Raw genomic sequence first — 20746 nt, forward strand, 5'->3', positions numbered from 1 at the left:
CCGAGGGCTCCGTCCCCGCCCGGCCCCTCCGTTCCCTATGGGGGGAGCTCCGAGCACCAACCACCCAGACCCACAGGAGCCAGAAGCCAGCGGGACCCGAGCTCTGCCGGCCGCCAGCTGGCCTCGGGGGACAGTCAGCACACGGAATGTGACGCGGACGCTCGGAAATGTCCTGCACTTAGGTTCAAACAGGGGCTGCCCGGGCAGAGAGAGCGGGCCAGCCGCCTCGAGGCGGGTCCTGTAAAGGCCCCTGGAGGCTCCCCCAAGCCCCCGGGGTTCGCTCGCTGGAGAAGCCAGTGGACCCTGGGCAATGTCCATGCAAGTAGAGGGCCCAGGAGGAGGGGCTGGGAGGCCACCGTCCCCTGGGCTGCTCTGGGGCCACCTGAGCCTGCTCTGCAGGGAGGGAGAAGAGGCACAGGTGCAGGGAATGTTCTGGAAGGCTTGAGGAGTCAGAGAACCACCAGAAGACCAGGGAGTCAGACGGGGCCCGGGGGGTCACCGAGCTCTGGCACTTGCTGTGACCTCTGACGAGTCCCTTAACCTCTCTGGGCCTCGGTCTCCTCATCAGTAACACGGTGGGGGGTGGGGATCACAGGGCCGCTTCTCAGGGTGGCCGTGAGGATTCTGTGTGAAGACCTGAGCCCACAGAGAAGCGCCCAGACAGGTGGGTCTGATGAGCCCGAGTCCACAAGGCTGGAGAGGGAGCTCGTTGGGACCTGAGAGCCGTGTGCACCGTGGAGACAGCTGCCAGGGTGGGGACGGGCCTGCCTGTGACACGCACACACGTGCACGACCGTGGACCTTGGAGAGGGAGCCGTGCGAGGCCCTCCACACTGGGAGGAGGACACCGGGCCCACGGGGGTGGCGCCGAGCTACTTACGGGTAGTAGGAGTAGGCATAGTGGTCCCTCCTGGCAGCGTGCAAAGAGAACAGCACAGTTGGGCCCCTGGTCCTGCCACAAGGTGGGCCGAGGGCGGCACCAGCCAGCAGAGGGGGGCCTGGTGCTTGCTGTGCTGGGGCGGCGCTGGCCAGGGACTGGACGGGTCGGAAGGACCTTCCCTGTCCCAAGGGCTGGCTGGGCTCAGTCGTTGAAAACCAAGACCCGAGGCCCCTTCCAGAACCTTCCCCAAGCCTGCCGCTGGAGGGAGGAGGTGGGGAAAGGGCCTGGGGAAGCAGAGCTTTCACACAGTCACATACACACAGACACAGAAATACGCAGGCTTGCACACTCACACAGACACACTCGTGTGGATACATACGCATTCACTCATGCAGAGACCAGCACCGACACACTCATGCACTCGCATAGACAGACTCGCACATGCAGCCACTTGCATACACATACTGGAACACACACAATGACACACACTCACGGGACACAGGCACAGGTGTGTATTCACAAACACACTGCCGCACAGATGCGCACACTCACACACAGACACCCTCCCTCAGGTACTCACAGGTGACCGGGCTCTCCCCAACACCCCCCGCCCCTCAGGCCCAATGTCACTCACACCTGCAGGCCCCTCTGCCCCTGAGGGCTCAGCCCCCTGCATACACCTGTGCCTGGGAGGGACCCTGGCCGGTGGGTGGGGGGAGCCCAGGAGGAAAGGGCTCCAGCTGGACTCCAGGGCAGAGGGGAGGCCTGCTCTCCCCAACCCAGACTGCCCCTGAGTGTGGGGTCCTTCAGAGGAGCCAGGCTGCCCCCTCTGGGCACCCAAAGCATAGCTTGGGTCTGATCCCACTTGGCAGGTGGGGAAGCTGAGTCCCAGAGAGTCATGGTCAGCCCAGGGCAGATCACGGACCCTGACCCCCAGACCAGCCCCCTCCTGAGGTCCCATCCAGACACATCCACGGCTCCTCCATTCACCTGTCCCCACACGGCCCCACCAGCAGGGACCCCAGTGAACGGCCTTCCACCAGGGAAATCCTGCAGACTGGGGGAAGGGGAGGAGAGAAGAGTGGAAGGCTGGGGCCCAGAGAGGGCAGGGGAGTGCCTGGAGGCCTCACAGCCATCCCAGGAAAGGAGGGTGGGGCAGGGGCAGGTCCATGGCTGGTCATGGGGCGCCCCCCCCCGAAGAGAAGGGGGATGGCTGAAGGAATGGCATTCTGGTCTCAGTTATAATGTCATTGACTTTTCAAGGGCCTCCCAAAAGGCTCCCCCATAATTGCCAACTCTATTGTGTCACTTTTACCCTCTCTCTGCACCCCCCTCCAGCACCCTGTTCTTTTCACAATTTGTAAGTATCCATTTGCACTGTTTCTGGTTTAACTCCAGGCTCCACATGAGCTACAAGGCACAAGAGAGCAGCATCCTTGTCTCTCTTGCCTACTGCTGGATCCAGGGGTCTAGGACAGTGCCCAGGACATTATAATCCCCCAATAAATATTGCATTGAATTGAGTAATCAATAAAGAGGAAAAATAAATAAAAGAACTCCACTTCTATGAGCATCCATAGCCTCCTCCAAATGAGTGAGATTAATAATGACCCCGCCCAAGGGGCCCGGCTGTCAGCCCAGCTCCCCCTGCCTCCCTCCTGCTGCTGAGCTGGGAGCTGGGGGCGTCAGGAGGACCTCACTCCCCAAGCCCAGACCCTGGGGATACACAGCCAACAGGACAGAAACTTCTCTACTTCATGGTGCTCTCAGTCCAGCAGGGAAGAAAACCAGTTGAGCAAAGCACAAATAAGTGAAAAACCAAGTGGAGGGAGAAGAAAGTACTGCAAAGGAGAAGCATGGAGTTCATGGGGTTCTGGAAGCAGAACAAAGGACCCAACTTGGCCTGGGGAGTTCCCCTAGTACAGAGGCATCCAGGCTCACTGTCCCCCCAGGGCAGGGTGGGATGGAGCACCTGACCTCCCTCCCCCTGGCTCCCCACCCACTGCCTTCCATACCCACTCTTGCCCGTGGCCACCACCTTCTTCTGACAAGGGCACACAGGGTGGTGACTGGCTGTCAGCCTTCCCTCCACAGCCTCATAACCTGTTCATGAAGTTCAGTGTGACCACTCTGTTTCTGCCAGACATGCTCTGTCCCCTGACAACCCACAAGGCAGACTGGGGGAGCCCTAAGGAACATGGTAGGCCCTGATGGCAAGGATAGGATTTAGGGGGATGCAATGAAGTGCGATACAGTGGGACTGAATGGCTTTTAGAGGAGGAAAGGAAGAGAGCCTGAGGGGATCCTAGGGCTTCAGGGGTAGCCTGGAAGGGTTTATGGGGTAGCAACTGTGTAGAGTGCAGAGTTTCCTTCCTGGATGGAGTGAGGCTCCATCCAGCAGCATCTCTGACTCATCCTCTCCTGGGCGCAATGTTCTCTGCCGAGTGGGTGACATCCTCCACTCAGCCAATCCTCTCTCCTTGAGGATAGATTTCTAGGGCTTCAAATACTACCTGCAACCCCCCAAAATCTGACGACTCCCCTACAGCCCTGACCATCTGCCCCACTCCCCACCCCACCCCATCCCACCCCCAGAGCTAACTTCTAGGTCTCCCACAGGGGAGGAGGACAGGAACTTGCCAATTCTGGGCACCTTCTGTGCGCCAGCCATGGTGAGGCCCTTCACATCCCAGGCCCTCAGGAGCACGGGTTTTGGAGTCAGGACTGGGTTCAAACCAGGCCCTGTCACTTACCCGAGTGACACGGTCAAGTCGTTCAATTACAGTTTCCTCATCTGTGAGAAGGGGCTCAGACCTGCTTCATGGGTCAGTATTCAAGAAGGAAATGTTCTCTGATGTATTCCATGTGCCAGAACAGTGCCTGGCACAGAGTAGATGCTCAGTAACTAATGCTCTAGTGGATGGTGTGTGTAAAGCCCTTGGTACATAGTAATACTCTAAAAAAATTTAGATAGTAAATTTTTTTTATCTCTGGAAGCCGTGTAGGGGCTAGGGAAGGGAAAAATCAGCTCAATGCCCTGGACAGGCCAATGCCACCTCACTGGCACACCCATCACCAGACTCTCTGGGAGGGTCTCTCTCTGCCAGTGCCTGGCCTCAGGAAAGGAAGCCCTCATCAGCTCTCCCTCATCCCCCTTGATCCTACTTATCTGTTCCTGGCAACCCTGAGATCCAGCACCAGCCCAGAAGTAGCAGTGCAGAGCCCAGGTGGGGAGAGGGTTCCCTGGGTGACCTTAGACAAGTCTATGTCCCCTTGGGGCTCAATATCTCCATCCTTCCATTAAGGTGCTTGGACCACAGTGTCCTGGGGCTGCCTGATAGGGAATGAAGGGGAGGAGAGGAGGGGAACCAAAGAGGTCTCAGAAGCCTCCACCCCTGCTCCAACCACAGGCTCAGCCTTCATCTGCTCCGTGTACTGGGCCTCCCAGGGGAGGTTTAGGTGCTGTTTTGAAAACAAGTTCTGTTGCTTTAAGAAGATTTGAAAACCACTAGATTAGATGCTTTTGAACTTCCTAGGCAGTTCTCACTTCCGGGCTCTGAGCCCTAACAGTTCTAAATTCTGAGATTCTTAGAATCCCAAATCCTGGATTTCTGAAACTCTGAAATTCTAAGTTCTGGATTCTAAGAGGTGCTGGGACTCACTGCTGCCCACAGCAAAACACACTAGGAAAGGCATCCCTCCAAAATGCACCAGACTTCGGGTGCCTAGGGAAGGAGAGGGCAGGAGCGAGGTCTCCTCTGAGTCATGGGGCCAGGAGGACGCCACAAGGGTCAACAGTATCAGGTCCAGGACAAGATGAGCCAGGAAGAACCACGGCTCAAGGTCCTTGCTTTGAAGGGGAGTGAGCACCACCCCTGCTGCTCAGGATCAACACCACAACCCCATGGCCAGGGCAGACAAGTTGGCAGAAGGTCTGCAGAAGGCTGGAGATTCAAGTCAGGTTACCTCCACACCCTCCCCTCTGGAACCGCCCAGCAGGCGCAGGAGGGCAGTGGCCACTTCCAGCACAGCTCCTTGGCAGCAGGCACTGAGCACCCTTCCCTGGACAGTGGCACCCGGCACCAGCCAGACCTGGGCTCCAGCCAAGCCGCTCCAGGGCTGCTTCATTCACAGCAGCTCTGGCTTCCCATTGCCTGGCTCAGGCCCGTCCTCAGGCCTGACGCCCAGGCTGGCAGCCCTCCACACTCACCAGGCAGCTGCCCTCCCAGGCCCCAGCCACTGCTCCTCTCTGCCCACCAGGCTTCTGAGGGAGCCGGGGGTGAGCCATGGCACCAGCCTCACTCACCCCTTACGGATGATGATAATGATGGCCCCCAGGAGAAGGATGAGGACAGCTAGTCCCCCCGCACAGATGCCCAGGATGAGCCCCATTTCCTCCGATCTCTGGGACACCTCCAGGGGTCGCTTGCTTTCCTTACAGGCAGCTGGGGGGAATAAAAGGGAACATGGGTCAGAGGGGAGATAGGGACCACCTGCAAGGGACTGAGCCCCAAAGAATAAACACACGTGAGCAGACGACTGCCCCCTGCCCTCAGCTCACACGCAGCCGTTCAGGCAGATTGCCCCCTCACCATCCTTACAACGTCTGCACCCCCTTACAACATCTGCACCCCCATCAGGACCCTCTCCTCTCTTTCTCAAATCCTCCCATCCTTCCGTGGAGAGGGGATGGAGGCTGCCTGGGGCCTTTAGACTCAGCCTCCCGCACTCCTGAGAAGCAAGTGGGGTAAGAGAGTTAGGTACCCAGGGCCTGTTTAGGGCACCTCAGAATGGGGAACCTACCATATTCCCTGTCTGCACTATATGATCCACCTCTCACCCACCACAACAGAAGGGGCACATACACAGGAACCAGTGCCATCACCATGGGCCAACCAGAATGGCTCCGCCTCCACAGACCTGCCCCAGGATCCCGCAAAGCCACTTCTGTGACCATGACAGAGGAGAAGGAGTTAGCCCTACTGCCCAGTCTGGGAGAAGGTGCCCTTAGGTGGGGCCAGTGGGGACCAGGAAGGGAAATGTTTCCTGACCCACGTCTGCCAGACCACCCTCCTCTGTTCCCACAGCTCTGGGTGCTCAGGGTCCACCTCCCAGGAGCCCAGAGGGGAGAAACCCACTGCTGAAGGCCCGGAAGGAACCCAGGGGGCTCACCTTTCCTGGCGATGCGGATGCAATTCAGCCGAGTCTCCTGGAGGCAAAGATGGGGGTCTCAGCAGTGCCAAAGGCCCAACCTAACCCTCCCCAGCTTGCCTTGGGCCTGGTTGGGGCTTGTCTGGGGCTCATAGTAACTAAGGATCCCCCTCCTGACAGGAAGGCCTGAGGGGGACCCAGAGAGGAGGGGAGGGCCCTGAAAAGAGGGAAATAATGTGTTCGGGGAGGGGGAGCAGGGGAAGAAACAGCATGGGAAGGGGGTGGCCAAGAGGCTGGTTAAGAGGGGCACCTGGGGAGGAAAGCCCTGGAAGGAAGAGCCAAGAGGAGAGCAGGGCTTCCCAGACAAGGTGAGTGGTGGGTCTCAAGGTCGGGGGAAAGCAGGTTGGGGAGATGGACCCTGGAGGAGAGAGGAGCCTGAGATAGAGACTAGGGCCTGGCAGGGGCGGGGGGGGGGGGGTGCAGGGACAGACTGGGGGCATCGACATATGAGAGTCTAGGCAGAAAGGCTCAGGAAGGGGATAGCTCTAAGAGAAGGAGCCTGAGGTCAGGAGGCTCAGGGGAGGAGAGTGGGGGTTCTGGAGGGGAGGTGGGGCTGGGAGAGGGTCTCTGACTCCTAGGGGGCTGCTCAGATGGCTCCAAGGTGTCCCCAGTCTGCCCCCATCACAACCCCCGCCAGTCCCTCACCCCTTTCAGGTGGCTTGTTGCCTGGAAGTAGATGAGGTAGGCCTTCCTGGGCTCAAGCGGTGGGTTCCAGAAACCTCGATAGGTCTGGTTGTCACCCACCGTGAAGGGCATGGCTTCTGGCAGACTGCTGGCCGCCAGCTCCGCCCCGAAGTAGTGCACCAGGCCTCGGGCCAGCGCAGCGTCAAAGGTCAAGGGTACTGGGAAGCAGTCCTGGCTGCCTGGCTCCCGACGCAGCCTCCGCTGGCGCTCCTCCTCCACAATCACCTGGTACACACTGGACAAGCAGGGGACAGAGCAGTGATCCCGGGGCCAGGGGACAGGGAGAGCCATCTGGCAGCCAAGGGCATGGGCTCTGGGGTCAGGCCCAGCCTGGGACTAATCCTGGCTCTGCCTCTTACTCGCTGGGCAACTCTCTTAACCTCCCTGGGGCTCAGTTTCCTCCTCTGTAAAGTGAGCGTGATCACAGGACTATTCCATGAGCTAAATGTAAGGAAGGGGACAAGTTTCACAAGCAGCCGGTGCCTGTCAGCTGTTATGACTGTGCCTCGGGCGGAAAGAACTTGGGCCCTGCTCAATGGCACCAAGCCCAGGAGCCCCACCCTGACTCTCCCGGGCCTGCCATGGGACCTGGGGCCCCCAAGCCTCGGGCTATGCCCTGGTTACCCAAGGCTTCCTTTGGGCCTCCAGGCATGAGAGTAAGACACCAGGGGTTCATTCATTCACTCAGACTCTGGGCCGATGCTAGGCAGGCACTTGGGGATCTGGGCTCCTGGAACCGACCTCCAGTGAGGGGAGACAGTCACCGAGCAAAAACACAAGGCCACACGAATCCTGCATCCTGCATTCAAGGATGCTCCCAACCTGGAGGCAGCATCGAGTCTGAAACTCCCAGCCTGTCCTCTGCGGGTCCTGACAGCTGACTTGTGTTCCTTAGTCTGCCTCCCCTCTGATGTGTGTCTCTGGGTCCCGACTTGGGTGTTTGTTTCTATTTATTTTTCTTAGTTTACTGAATAGCCTTTTGCTGTGAGCTCCTCCGAATCCTCTGTGGAACAAAGCCGAGAGTAAATAAGTGAGTGCTGACAAATTTAAATATTTCTAGTCACAGCCTCGGTCACGTCTCGGTGTGTGACACCCGTACTGACAGCTGCACTCTGGGAAGAAGAAATGCCTTTTCCTGGCTCTCCAGCTGCTTCTTTTGAGCTTCGAAGCTATAGGGGAATCACCCCAGTGCCCTAGGATTTGGGCCACATGGCTTCTTCCCTTGTCCCTAGCATACTGCAAAGGCCAGCGTGGGCCCCTCTCAGCCTCCCAGGCCCAGGTCAGGCCTCCCCTGGACCACCCCCATCCCACCAGGAGGTGATAATAATCAACACAAAACAAAGCATCTTGACTCAGATGGTTGTGCAGAAAAGGAAAGGGAGGCTCAGAGAGGTAAAGGGACATGCCCAAGGTCACAAAGCTACTATGCCATCCCCCCACCATGTTCCCCCAGAACCCCCACCCTGTCACCATCATCCCTGAGGGACACTAAATGGGTGTGCTCACAGGATCTCTCAAGAGGATCAGGAAAGGAGAAGCTGGGTTTCCCAGCTCACAGACTCAGCTGCACAATGTCCCTGAGGCTTCTAGAAATACAAAGTACCCCTCAAACACCCTGACTTTGTCCTAGGTCTCCCCTAAGAGTCTGGGAAGCAACCCAGGACAGGCTTTGCAGTAGCAAATACAGAATGGGAGTGAGGACGAGACGAGGTATCAAGAGCACATGGGCAACCCACTATCTTCTTGGAGGCTCAGCAGGATCTTCCCACACCCAAATACAGGCCGTCACCCCCTTCCAGTGCACACATCTCTGTGGGAGAAGCAGAGGCCAGAAGGGCAGGAAGGCTCTGTAGTTTCAAGAAAAGGTATAGGCTGTGTAGACAGACCTGGGTTCCAAACCCCAACTCTCTCACCTTCCAGCTGTGTGACCTTGGAGGCAAAGTACTTAAGGCCTCTGAGCCTGTTTCCTCATGTATAAAATCAGGGAAACAGTGTCCCCTCCATAGGCTGCCATGAGGATAAACTGACTCATGCAGGTAAAGTCGCAAACACTGTCTGGCTGACAGTAGGCAGGTATACACATCCCACAAACACCCTCACGTTCTTTCACCTACACACGCTCACACATGGCACATATATGGGTACATGTCTTTATCACACGTGTGCACGCACACACACACACACACGCATGTGCGCAATCTTGTCTCCAGCAGAGGCAGCCCCAGTTTTCTCTGGGGAGAAGAAAGTGGAGAAGCCAGGCTCTTGGCCACTCCAGAGAGATGGCCCCACTTGGCTGGCTGCCCCAGCCTTCTAGAGGCTGTGTCTCCCTGGGCAGGACCTTCTGGGAAAACAGTGTCCTCCCCTGGACACTCTGAGCCCTGAGTGAGAAACTGAGGCAGGATGAGGCTGAGCTGGCCTAGGTAGGGCTTCTTCCCTATGGCCCTGACCTCCCATCCCTCCATCGAGGCTTTCCCACCTGATGGGCGCGCCACGGCCCTGTGCCGGCCTCAGCAGAACGGTGATGGTATTCTCAGACTCGCCCAGAGGTGACGGCATGTCAGCATAATCAAAGCTGGGGGCTGGGGAAGGGGACAAGATGTCAGCATGAAGCCTGACCACTAGCCCAGGAAGGTCAGGCCTCTAGTCTCCTTGACTCCTGTGCTCAGATCTCTTCCACTTTAGCTTTGTTCCCTCTGACCTGAGCTTCCCTGACCTCCAACCCCTGAACTCAGTCCTCAGCTTCCGTCGTCTCCTGGCCCCTCTGACTCAGTCCTCCCTGACCCCTGAACTTAATCCCTAAATGGCACATTCATCTCAGTGGGGGGACCCTCTATAAACACCCCCAGGACACCCCCTCCCCCTGCCATGCCCCCTCAGCCCACAGAACCCTGGGATTCTGGGCCACCTCTACAGGGATCAGGCCAGGGCCAGGTGGGCTCACCTGAGATGTTGGTGGTGATCTCGGTGAGTGCCGCCTGGCCAAAGCCTTTGCCTGTGCGGGCACGCACTGAGAACAGGTAGGTGGTGCCTGGGTGCAGATTGGAGAAGACATGGTAGGTCTCATTTCGGAGCTTGGAGATAGTACGTCGTGGGCCGGGCACGTTCACTGCAGGGTCTGATGACTCGATGCTCTGGTAGCTGATCTGGGGGGCAGGACGGGCAGGCAGGTGGGCACAGGAATAGGGAAGGTCATCACTGGCCCCATAGCCTCCCACCCATCATAGTTCAGGTTAGCCAGGGAGAGGGTCAGTGGGACCATGGATGTCCATTACTCCAGACCTCTGGGCATCTTCACCTCTCTTCTTTCAGGGCCCCTGTTCCCATAACCCACAAGGCACAGACCCCTGACCAGTAGACGGAACCTCCATGATCACTACTGTCCCTCCCCATGCACCTCCTTCTCCAAGCTGTGTGCCCACCTTCCACCAGGGGTCCCCACTGTAATGAGGTCCAAACTCACCTCATACTGAGTGATGAGGCCATTGGGTTCCTGGGGCTCCTCCCACTTGAGGAAGATCATGTCCTCCAGTGGCGTAAAGGTCAAGGACTCAGCTGCGATCCCGCCAGGCACTGCGAGGGGAAGGTGACACAGGGCAGTGGAGAGCAAGCTTTGCAGCCAGACGCCTGAATTCAGATTCCAGCCTTTGCTTGGACTGACTACTCACCCTCTCTGAGCCTCAGTTTCTTCTTCTTCTGGGACATGGAGATGAAAACAAGCCCTCCCTCACCAGAATCAAATGATGTGATGTACATAAAGCCCCAAGGTAAATAACTGGAACTTCATTTGATTCCACCTATTCCTAGGAACTCAAAAGGGGTAGTTGGCATTTTCATTACTGTGCAGGTTGCATTCAGCAGAGAACGTCTGAATGTTCCTATTTTGTTCCAGTTGAGTGGATTTCAGAAAATATAGACCTCTGCCAGGGAAATGGAAACAATTGCATTAGAGTGGTGGGATTATGGGTAGGAAAGGTTTTCTTGTCTAAAAACTTCTGATTACACAAAAACTATGTTCAATGTAGAAAATCAAAATGAGCATAAAGAAAATTAATGGCATCTACAACTCCATCACCCGGAGACACCATTAACATTTTAGCACAAACGCTTTCAGGTTTCTGGTTTTGTTTGGTTTTGTTCTAATGTACCATCTTAAGAGCAGTCACAAGAATTTCTTCTGGGAAGAGAATGGTCTTTGGGGAAATGCCTTGATCAACTACTGGGGGGGAAGCCGAATTCCTAAGGTAGCAGAAAGTGGAACCCAAGGTAACCATCATCGCAGCTAATGTGCTCTGGGTTAAAATGAACAGCTAACAAGGCAACTCCACTATCCAACCACCAAATTGATAAAATGAAAAAGACAATTCCAAGTGTTGGTGAGGATTCAGAGCAACTGCAATTTTCACACACTGCAATGGAGCATGCAAACTGGCATGAGCACTTGAGGAAAACTATCTGGATATACCTACACATCCTATAACCTAGCCGTTCCACTCCTGAGCATTAACCATCAGCAATGTGTGTATCTGCACAACCCCCCTGCCAAAAAAAAGAATCTACAAAGATTTTTCTTTATAGTACAATTTAAAATAGGGTCAATAAATGTGGTATATTCATATAATGGATTATTCAGTAATAAGAATGAATTCCCTAAGCTCTACACAACATGGCTGGCTCTCTCAAGCACAGTCAAGGGAAAGAGAAACCAGTCAGAAAAAGAATACACATTGTATGACTCACTCCATTGCTATAAGGTTCAAAACCAAGTAAAAATTAATCTACTGCATTACAGGCTGGGATAATGGTTACCCTGAGGAGATTGTAAGTGGGAATGTACGTACAAGGGGCTTCTGGGGAGCTGTGAATGCGATTTTGTGATCTGTGTGTGGGTTATTCTGGTGGGTCCAGTCTGTGAGAATTCACTGAGTTGCCCACTTGAGGTAAGCACACTTCTTAGAAGTATTATACTAATACTTCAATGGAAAGTAACAAATATTAAGTAATGAGCAGTTATTGGAGGGAGGGAGGGAGGGAGGGAGGGACAGAGAAAAAAGGCCTTGCAGCTCAAGTGAGGCCTGCCTGGTAAGAGCAGGGTAAAGCAGCCACAACATATCTGGTAGGCAGGGGGAAGGGCAGACAGAGGTCAACAGATTTTAACAATGGAGGGGTCTGATGTTGAACTTGAGGCTCATTGTGAAGGGTAGTAAAACAGGCCACCTCAAAATATACCACTTTGGCATAAGGATTATTTTGAGCTAAATCAAGAAGAAGCAGATACAAGAAAAGTTCTCTGCCCTACCCATTTGCCAAAAAGCAGGACATAAATTTGTAAAAGTGCCACCCTCCCCTCGCTACCAGGAAGGAGAGAAACACTGAGACAACTCTAGACCCTAAGCAGCCCAGAAGAATCTACATAAACTTTCCGAACTAGCCCTTACCTACCAATGGTTTTCCCATATATTTGCCTTCACATTATCTGCTGTACCTAGAATCTCAAAGTCCTTTTCCCATCATGTTGCTTCTCAACAAATTCATTAAAACACTACATAAGCCCAAGCTCTAGCCACTCCTTTGAGGTACTCATCAGTAAGTACTCCCAAGTGTGCGTATGTGATGCACATGGTAATAAATTCCTATCTGTTTTTCTCTTGTTAATGTCTTTTCTCAGGCTAATTTATAGAGCCCAAACCAATGAGCCTAAGTAGAAAGAAAAATGTTAAGTTTTGTCTTCTCTGCATTTGCAATGTTTCAGGGTAAATGGGGGGGGGGGTGCTTTGTGGAAATCAAGGAAGGAGCTGAATTTTCTGTCTGGGCCACTGCTATGCAGAACAGAAAAGACCACATGTAGGGAGTCAAGAAAAATAATCAACCAAGGAGTTTCGGGTACCTGCAGGTTTGCAGGAATGTGGGGGAAGGCTTTGGATCTGTGCTGGCATTATAGCACTCCTGTTAAGAATGAAAACTCTGAAGCAGATGGCCAGGTCTGAAATCCAGTTCTGCTACCTATCTCCTAGCTATGTGACCTCACCTAAAATGGCGATAGTAAACAGTCGACCACCATCTAGGGTTGTCATGGGGATTACACGCATTAATACTATATAAAACGCATTCACAATAGTGCTTAACGTGTAATAAGTGCTTAAATACAGCACTGCACCTGACAATGACAGAACACACATTTTTTTCAGATACACATGGAATATTTGCCAAAATTTAACCATGTGCTAGGCCGTAAAACAAGGATCAAATTTCAAAAGACCAAAATTAGAGTATGTACTCTGACCACAGAAGAATTAAGCTGGAAATCAATCACAAACAGATAATTATGGAAGTCTTAAAAATCAGGTAACGTAATTCTAACTCTTGAGTCAAAGAAGAAATCACAACAGAAATTAGAAAATATTTTGAACTGAATAATAACAAAGGCAGAACATATGAAAACCCATGGGATGCAGCTACAGCAGGGCTTCGGGGGAAATTTATAGCTTTGAATGTATATATAACAAATGAAGAAAGTCTCAAAATCAATGATCTCATAAGCTTTCATCTCAAAAAGCTAAAAGAACAGCTGATCAAATCTAAAGAAAGTATAAAAAAGGAAATACAGAATAGAAAATGAATATACAATTAAGTAAATCAACTAAGCCAAAAGTTGGCTCTTTGGGAAGATTAAAAATGTATACACCCCTAGCAAGAAAACAATGAGAAGACACAGATTACCAAAATCAGGAAAGAAAAAGGGGACACACACTACTGATCCTACAGAAATTAAATAAATATAATCAGATATTATAACCAACTTTATGTCAAGAAATATGACAATTTAAGTGAAATTAAAAATTCCTTAAAGCCCAGTATACCAAATAGATACTAGAGTAGAAAATCTTAATATTCTGATATCTATTTTAGAAAGTAAAACTGTGGTTAAAAAGCATTGCCACAAAGAAAAATCCAGGACCAAATGCCTTCATTGCTGAATTCTTTCAAACATATAAGGAAAAAATATACCAATCTAACCCAAAGTCTTCCTGAGAATAAATACTAGCCATCAGGGACACCTGAGTGGCTCAGAGGTTGAGCATCTGTCTCTGGCTCAGGGCGTGATCCTAGGATCCGGGATTGAGTCCCACATCGGGCTCCTTGGGAGCAGGAGAGCCTGCTTCTCCCTCTACCTATGTTCCGGCCTCTCTTTCTGTGTGTGTCTCATGAATAAATAAATAAAATCTTTAAAAAAAATACTAGCCATCATTACTTTGTTGTTACAGTTGTTTTAATCGTAAGCAAAAAAACTTCCTATAAACATTTTAGCCTCGGGACGCCTGGGTGGCTCAGTCAGTTAGGCATCAGACTTGATTTTAGCTCAGGTGGTGATCTTGGGGTTGTGAGATCAAGTCCTGGCTTGCACTCTGAGTGGAAAGTTGGCTTGAGATTTCCTCTCTGCCTCTCCATCTGCCGCTCCCCCACCCCATGCTCGCTCACTCACGCGCGCGCTCTCTCTCTCTCTCTCTGTCTCTCTCTCTCTCCCCCCACCACTGTCTCTCAAAAAATAAATAATTTTTTTTTTTAATTTTCATACTTCAGGGTGTTTGTGGGAGGCACTGAATATGCCAGGAACCAGGGCTAGGACTCTTACCATCTTCATCTGTCTGGAAAGTGACCTCCTTGCCCTCCTTGCGCCCCTCAGGGTTAGTGAGGATGAGCCGCACGTGAACATTCCGGTAGGGCAGAAGGTTCTTGATGGTGTAGCGGCTGACTCCCTGCTCCATCTTCACACATTCCCGGATGGTCTGGTTGTGGCTGCTGCCCAGTGTATAATGATAGCACAGGGACACCGCATATGTGTGGCAACGTGTCACGTTGTAGCCCAGAGGCTCCCACTGAAGAGTCAGCTGGCGGGCCTGGATCTCAGCAAAAGCCAGGCCTTTGGGGGCCCTCATGGGTTCTGGGGAACCCAGGAAGCAGAGAGAAGAAGGTAGAGGAAATAGGAAGAGAAGAAGTGGGAAGGGAGAAAAAATATTAGTCAGCTGCTGAAATCATCCATCCTTTGTCCTCAAGAGTTAAAGAGACCACCTAGAATGTTGTGCAGGGAGTAGAAGTATGTGGAGTCAGGCGGGGCTACACCTGAATTCCAGCTCTGCCACTTGCCACTGGCAACCACTGGCTGAGTACCTTTGCCTCTCGAGCTTTAGTTTCCCCACCCACAAAATGGGATAATATGCACTACCTCATATGATGGTTGTGAAGTTAAAGGTAATGTGTGCAAAGCATGTTTGACAATGGCTAGCACACAACAGGCCCTCAAAAATGTTAGCTACAATTTTTTTTAATAACACAATTCACTGCCTATTTCAAGATCATCCTGGAGGTCATCAGGACAGTCTGAAATGACCAAATGCTGTATTTTTCTTAATTTATTAATTCCAAACTTGTTCTAAAACAGCTTATAATAATATATACCATACAATAATAACACAGAGAAATCAAGATGATGGGTGAAATGACAGCCAAGTAATTAAATAATGCCAGAGAACAATAAGGAACAGAAATGTGTGCCATTAGGTCCCATGCAGGTCTAAAGATAAGGTTCAGATTGGGCAGTCTGTTGCCTGGCTGCCCAAGCAAAAAGGGAAATACAATCTGTTATAGAAGGGTGATGACAATAATGACAGGAGGGACCTGGGTTGTACAGTCAGTTAAGGGTCTGACTCTTGATTTCAGCTCAGGTTGTGATCCCAGGGTCATGAGACGGAGCCCCAAGTCCAGCTCCATTCTCAGGGAGGAATCTGTTTGAGATTCTCTCTCTCCCTCTGCCTCTCCCCCACTGCACAAATTCCCTCCCTCTCTCTCAAATAAATACATAAACCTTTAAAATAATAACAATAATAATGGCAGTTAACATGTACTGGGGGCTTTGTATGTGCCAGGCATTGTTCTACAGGCTTTAAACTGCTTTATCCATTGAATCCACTCCTTAAGCCAGTATATAGGTACCATGATTAGCCCTATCTTTTTTTTAAGATTTTATTTATTTATTCATTAGAGACACAGAGAAAGAGAGGCAGAGACATAGGCAGTGGGAGAAGCAGGCTCCATGCAGGAAGCCTGATGTGGGACTTGATCCCGGGACTCTGGGATCATGCTCTGAGCCAAAGGCAGACACTCAACCACTGAGCCACCCAGGTGTCCATGCCATATAGATGTAGAAATGGAGACACAGAGAGATTAAGTAACTTGCCCATAGTCAGTCACACAGATAGTCAAGTAGAGAAGCTGGGATACAAACTTGGACAGGTTGCCTCCAAAATCCATGCTCTTAACCACCACTACCTGCCTCCCTGTGAGGAAGTCACTGTCCAAAAAAAAAAAAAAAAAAAAAATCACACCAATGCTTCAGGAAGGATAGCTCCCGCAACATGAGGGAGGAGCACATGACTGGGCTCTACAGCCTCCTGATGAATCTGCAAAGTCACTTATAAAAAGAGAGAACCCAAGGCTTCTGAAGCAGAGGCAGGATGGAGCCCAGATGCTCAGCACTAGTCCTACACCTGCACTGACCAGCTGCGTGATCTTAAATCTCTGGGCCTCAATTTCCTCATCTAGGAAATGATTGAAGAAGCCAAAATTACTGACAATCTTCTCTTTCTTGCACCCTAACTCCATGAGATGCAGTTTCATTACCCTGAAGTTCCATGAGCACCTGCGAAGCGTCCTCAGAGTCTCTCACGACACGCTTTAGAGAACAGATGAGAAAGAACTGCTGTTTGGCCTCTCAAGATGGTTAAGTATGACCTTCTTATCATTTTTACATGATTCATTTGCTCACGATGCTCTTTACAAAGGAGACACAAAGGGAAACACGGGCCCAGACTGCTCTGGACTCGGGAGTATATGAGCAACACAGCTTTCGATGCCAGCCCAAGTACAGCACAACACGAAGTTCTGTTTCCACTAGAGCTTTGCTTTCTTCCCCAAGCTATGGGCAAGTGTCAGCCCCCAGATACCTATCAGGCACCAAAGAGATATTTGAGCACCTGCTAGGAACAGGGCCCACCACTTGACTTCTTGCAGAGTCTGGCTCCCTTCTCCCCACAAGTGAGGCAGACCCAATTCCTACCTGACAAGAACACTAAGGTCCAGTCCCACTGCTCACTGCAATCCCGAGGGCTGCTGGTTGCAAGCCCACTCACCATGTTTCCTCTCCCATTCCTAGCCCATAGAGTTTTTCCCCGTGTTTTGCTTTGTGATTTTGTCTTAACCCACGTTCTTAGGTGTTTGAAGTAGAAGGAGATTTTGTGTGCACCTCACTCTGCCACCTTGTTCAGAGATCATTGCTTTATTCCCTGACATCCAGGCTCTGATCCTGGCTGCCCCAGGGTGTCTAGGGAGCCAAGTGCCATTGCTTTATTTGTTCCCTGCAGCACTGCTCACATCCCTGCCCCGAGGGACACGAGCCCTTTTCATCCCTGCAGGTTTGGCCAACGTGCACTTCTTTTGTCCTCTCGCATAGCATTTAGAGAACGGCATGAAAAGTTGCATGTAAACTGGTGACACAGGCTGGACTGGGACTATGACAAACAGGACAGTAAATGTCCTATCCAAAAGGGACAGCTGATACTCAGCTCCAGGCAATGTTCCCATGAAAGACTATAGATTCAGGATGGCCAGACCCTCCTTTTCTTTTGTTTTTAAAGATTCTATTTTTAAGTAATCTCTACACCAACTAGTGAGGCTCAAACCCACAGCCTGGAGATCAAGAGTCGCAAACTCCACGGACTGAGCCAGCCAGGCGCCCCGAGATCCTCCAGTTTTTTAAGAGAAGCCAAAAACTCAGATTTTATGTGAAACCTCCAGGTTTTTAAATACTGGCAACCTACTCTGGTTTTGGTAAAACCCACTTTGCATGGCACAAAATAACAGACCTCTAACCTAGAAGGTGAAACCTCCACCTTCATACTTGGGTACCTCACTCCCCCAAGCCATGTTAGCCCCCATCTACCTCACTGGATTGAAGAGTCTTTGAAAAGAAAGCTCACTTTCCTCTTCTCCCAACCCTGATCAAATCTGGGCAGATCCAGGGGCTCAAATAGTTTGTTGACGACAGACTGATATGTTGATTGAGGGGTGTGAATTCATGAGTCTCTCTGTTTCCAAAAACCATCTGGCACCCAGACATACTCTCTTCAGCTGCCAGCACACACTGGCAAACAGAAAATGGGGGCCTTGAAGCCCCACTCCTCTAAATTCCACTGGGCTGCAGGCCACTGACAGATCAAAAGTCAAATGCTCACGAAAACAAGGAGGCTCACACTGAACACCTATTAAATTGCACCAAAATGTGTTGATTTTAATGATTCTAATAGCATGCAATAACCCCGAACCATTCAACTGTTTCTCCTGGAAGGGTCTTTGGAATGGGGTCGGATGCTCCAAAGTTCAAATCCGATGGGCTCTCCAAAGTGCAAATCCTATCTCCACCTCTCATTAGTTCTGTGACTTTAGGCAAGTTGCTTTGTTCCCTTTGAACATCAGCTTCCTTGACTGAAAAATGGAGATAGATGCACCAGCTTTGAAGAGCAAGTGGCAGAGTCACAGGCAATGATGTAAGCCAGACCTCCCAGCCTCTCGTAATTAAGAAACAAACACGTGTGCACTAAGGCTAAGATACCAGTGGAAGTAAAAATTAGTACAACCATTTTTTAAAGCAATATATGTTAAAAACCCTTTCTTAACCCACTCCTGCCTACCTTCCAGAAATTACTTAGGGGGTGGAAAATCGCATAAGCACTGTTTTTCAAGATAGTATTACTTATAATAATAAGGATCTGGAAACATCATAGTCCAGCAATATGGAGGCACTCCAGGGGCTTCTATAAGCCAGTAAACATAATTATAAACAACACAACACATGGAAAACCACAAAGCAGAGGAAGCAGAGTACAGAATGCTTTCTCCATCCCAAGGACAAGAGTATAAAGCTATGTACTGTAGGCATATGGGCAGAGATTCGAAGAAGACAGAAAAACTGGGCTAGGATGGCAAGGTTTAGCGTGATTTTCTTTAAATGCCTTTTCCTGACATTATATTACTTTTTTTTTTTTTTTTTACAGTAAATCATATTGCAGAAAGGGAGTTTCAGGGAGATGGGGGAGAGGACAACACAGCTGGCCAACAGCAAAACAACTTCTGGCCAAGGCGCGTAAGCAGGGCGCTGGGGACGTCAACGAACCAAGAGAAGCATGTTGTTAAAATGGGCAGGATGAGTTGTTTGGGTTTTATCTGTCTGGTCCCAGGCCCCAGCTTCCATCCTCGCCAGCCTGTGTGAAGTGTTCAGCAGTTCCTAGGACAACGTGGGCACATCAGCCCATAATGGCACCTGCTGTCACTGCGGCTGCTGTTGTTTCAAACACTTCTCTGGAAATCAGGATATTGAAAATTTTTCTCTGACTTCTATGGACTCACTGGGTAGATCTGGGCAAGTGACTAAATCTCAGTTTACTCACCTGTAAAGTGGAAATTAGCCACCACTGTCATCATGAAACCTGCAATTCTGACACATTGTATGATCCCAGGGAAGTGCCTCCCCCTCTCTGGGTCTCAGTTCCCCAATCTGTACACTAGGAAGAGGAGAAGAAAGATTGCCTGTGGACCCCCTGGCTCTGATTTCTTTTATTCTGAACACCTGAGCAGAACTGGCTTTGAAAGGTTAAAAACACCGTAAAAATAACAACTGTCATTTGCTGAGTGCTTACTGTATGTCAGGGCCTACCTTCATATGTATTCAGTACATTTATAGGCAATTATTTGCATTTAACCCAAAACACTGAAGGCCCGAGGGTACAGGCCTCACACCTCCTCTCTTCCATGTATACTTACTCCCTAAAATCTAAAGACTGAATCCAGAGTTCTCAACCCTGGCACTACTGACATTTTGGACTAGATAATTCTCTCTTGTGGGGGCTGTTTGTGCACTATAGGACGTTCAGTAGTTTCCCTGGCTTCCTCTACCCTTCAGATGCCATTATCACTCCACCCCCAGTTGTAATAACCAATGTCTCCAGACACTGCAAATGTCTCCTGGGAGACAAAATCACCCCCAGTTGAGAACCACCAGGGTAAAAGATCTCATCCAGTCTCCTGGCTTTAAATACCATCTGTGTCTCTACTGATGACTTTCAAATTTATATCTGCAGCCTGAACTTCTTCCCCGAGCTCCACTCATAAATCCATCTGCCTGATGGATATCTCCACTTAAACGTCTAATAGGCATCTCAAAGTCAACTTTTCCAACACAGAACTCCTGATCTACAGCACCCCGTCACACCTGTCCCTCCACAGTCTGCTTCTTTCCAGTAAATGACAACTCCATCCTTCCAGCTGCTCAAGCAAAACACCTTGGAGCCATCCCTGACTTCTCTCTATTTCTCCCTCGTTTATTGCATGGCTGGTCTATCAGCAAACGCAGTCAGCTTGACCTTCACAAAAAACGCAGAAGCTAACCACTTTTCACCACCTCTACCACTTCCTCCACCTGCCAGCCTCCACATCTCTCAGCCACATGGTTCCATCAGCCTCCTCAGTGGTCTCCCCTCCTTGGCCCCTCGCCCTCCTAGAATTTATACTTCATAAAAGGGCCCGAGTCATCCTTTTAAACAAAGTAGATGACATCATCCTACTTCCCCCAGCAATTTCTCCAGCTTTCTGCACAACTCAGCCCCTTACCACCTCCTTCAGGTCTTGCTCAAAAGTCACCTTCTCAGTAAAATGGTCCCTTAAGCCTTTTTTAAATAACAATTATCCTAACCCCACACCCAACTCTCCCCCCCACACCCCAACCCTGCTTTATTCTTCACAGTGCTTATCATCATCTACCAAACCATATATCTCACTTGCTTTACTGTCTCCTTCCACCAGCATGAGTTCCATGCAGAGTTCCCACAAGACAGGAGGAACTCATATGCCAATGGCCTTGGTCTG

At 50.9% G+C, this 20746-nt stretch overlaps 1 protein-coding gene across 6 annotated transcripts in view; it reads right to left on the bottom strand.

Annotated features, from left to right (window-relative positions):
- Positions 1–20746, bottom strand: part of PTPRU (protein tyrosine phosphatase receptor type U) — a 78686-nt gene that overhangs the window by 33025 nt on the left and 24915 nt on the right. For 4 of the 6 annotated variants that reach the window (XM_072827450.1, XM_072827444.1, XM_072827445.1 and 1 more), the window contains exons 8-15: positions 14406–14714; positions 10236–10345; positions 9717–9918; positions 9252–9354; positions 6737–7010; positions 6053–6089; positions 5187–5325; positions 881–910 (exon numbers count right to left, since the gene is read on the bottom strand). In XM_072827450.1, coding sequence (XP_072683551.1) covers positions 881–910; positions 5187–5325; positions 6053–6089; positions 6737–7010; positions 9252–9354; positions 9717–9918; positions 10236–10345; positions 14406–14714 — 1204 coding nt within the window. The remainder of the gene's footprint in view (positions 1–880; positions 911–5186; positions 5326–6052; positions 6090–6736; positions 7011–9251; positions 9355–9716; positions 9919–10235; positions 10346–14405; positions 14715–20746) is intronic. The other 2 variants (XM_072827448.1, XM_072827449.1) reach the window with 1 other exon arrangement.

This window comes from Canis lupus, chromosome 5 (genome assembly GCF_048164855.1).
Source record: "Canis lupus baileyi chromosome 5, mCanLup2.hap1, whole genome shotgun sequence".
NCBI lineage: Eukaryota > Metazoa > Chordata > Mammalia > Carnivora > Canidae > Canis > Canis lupus.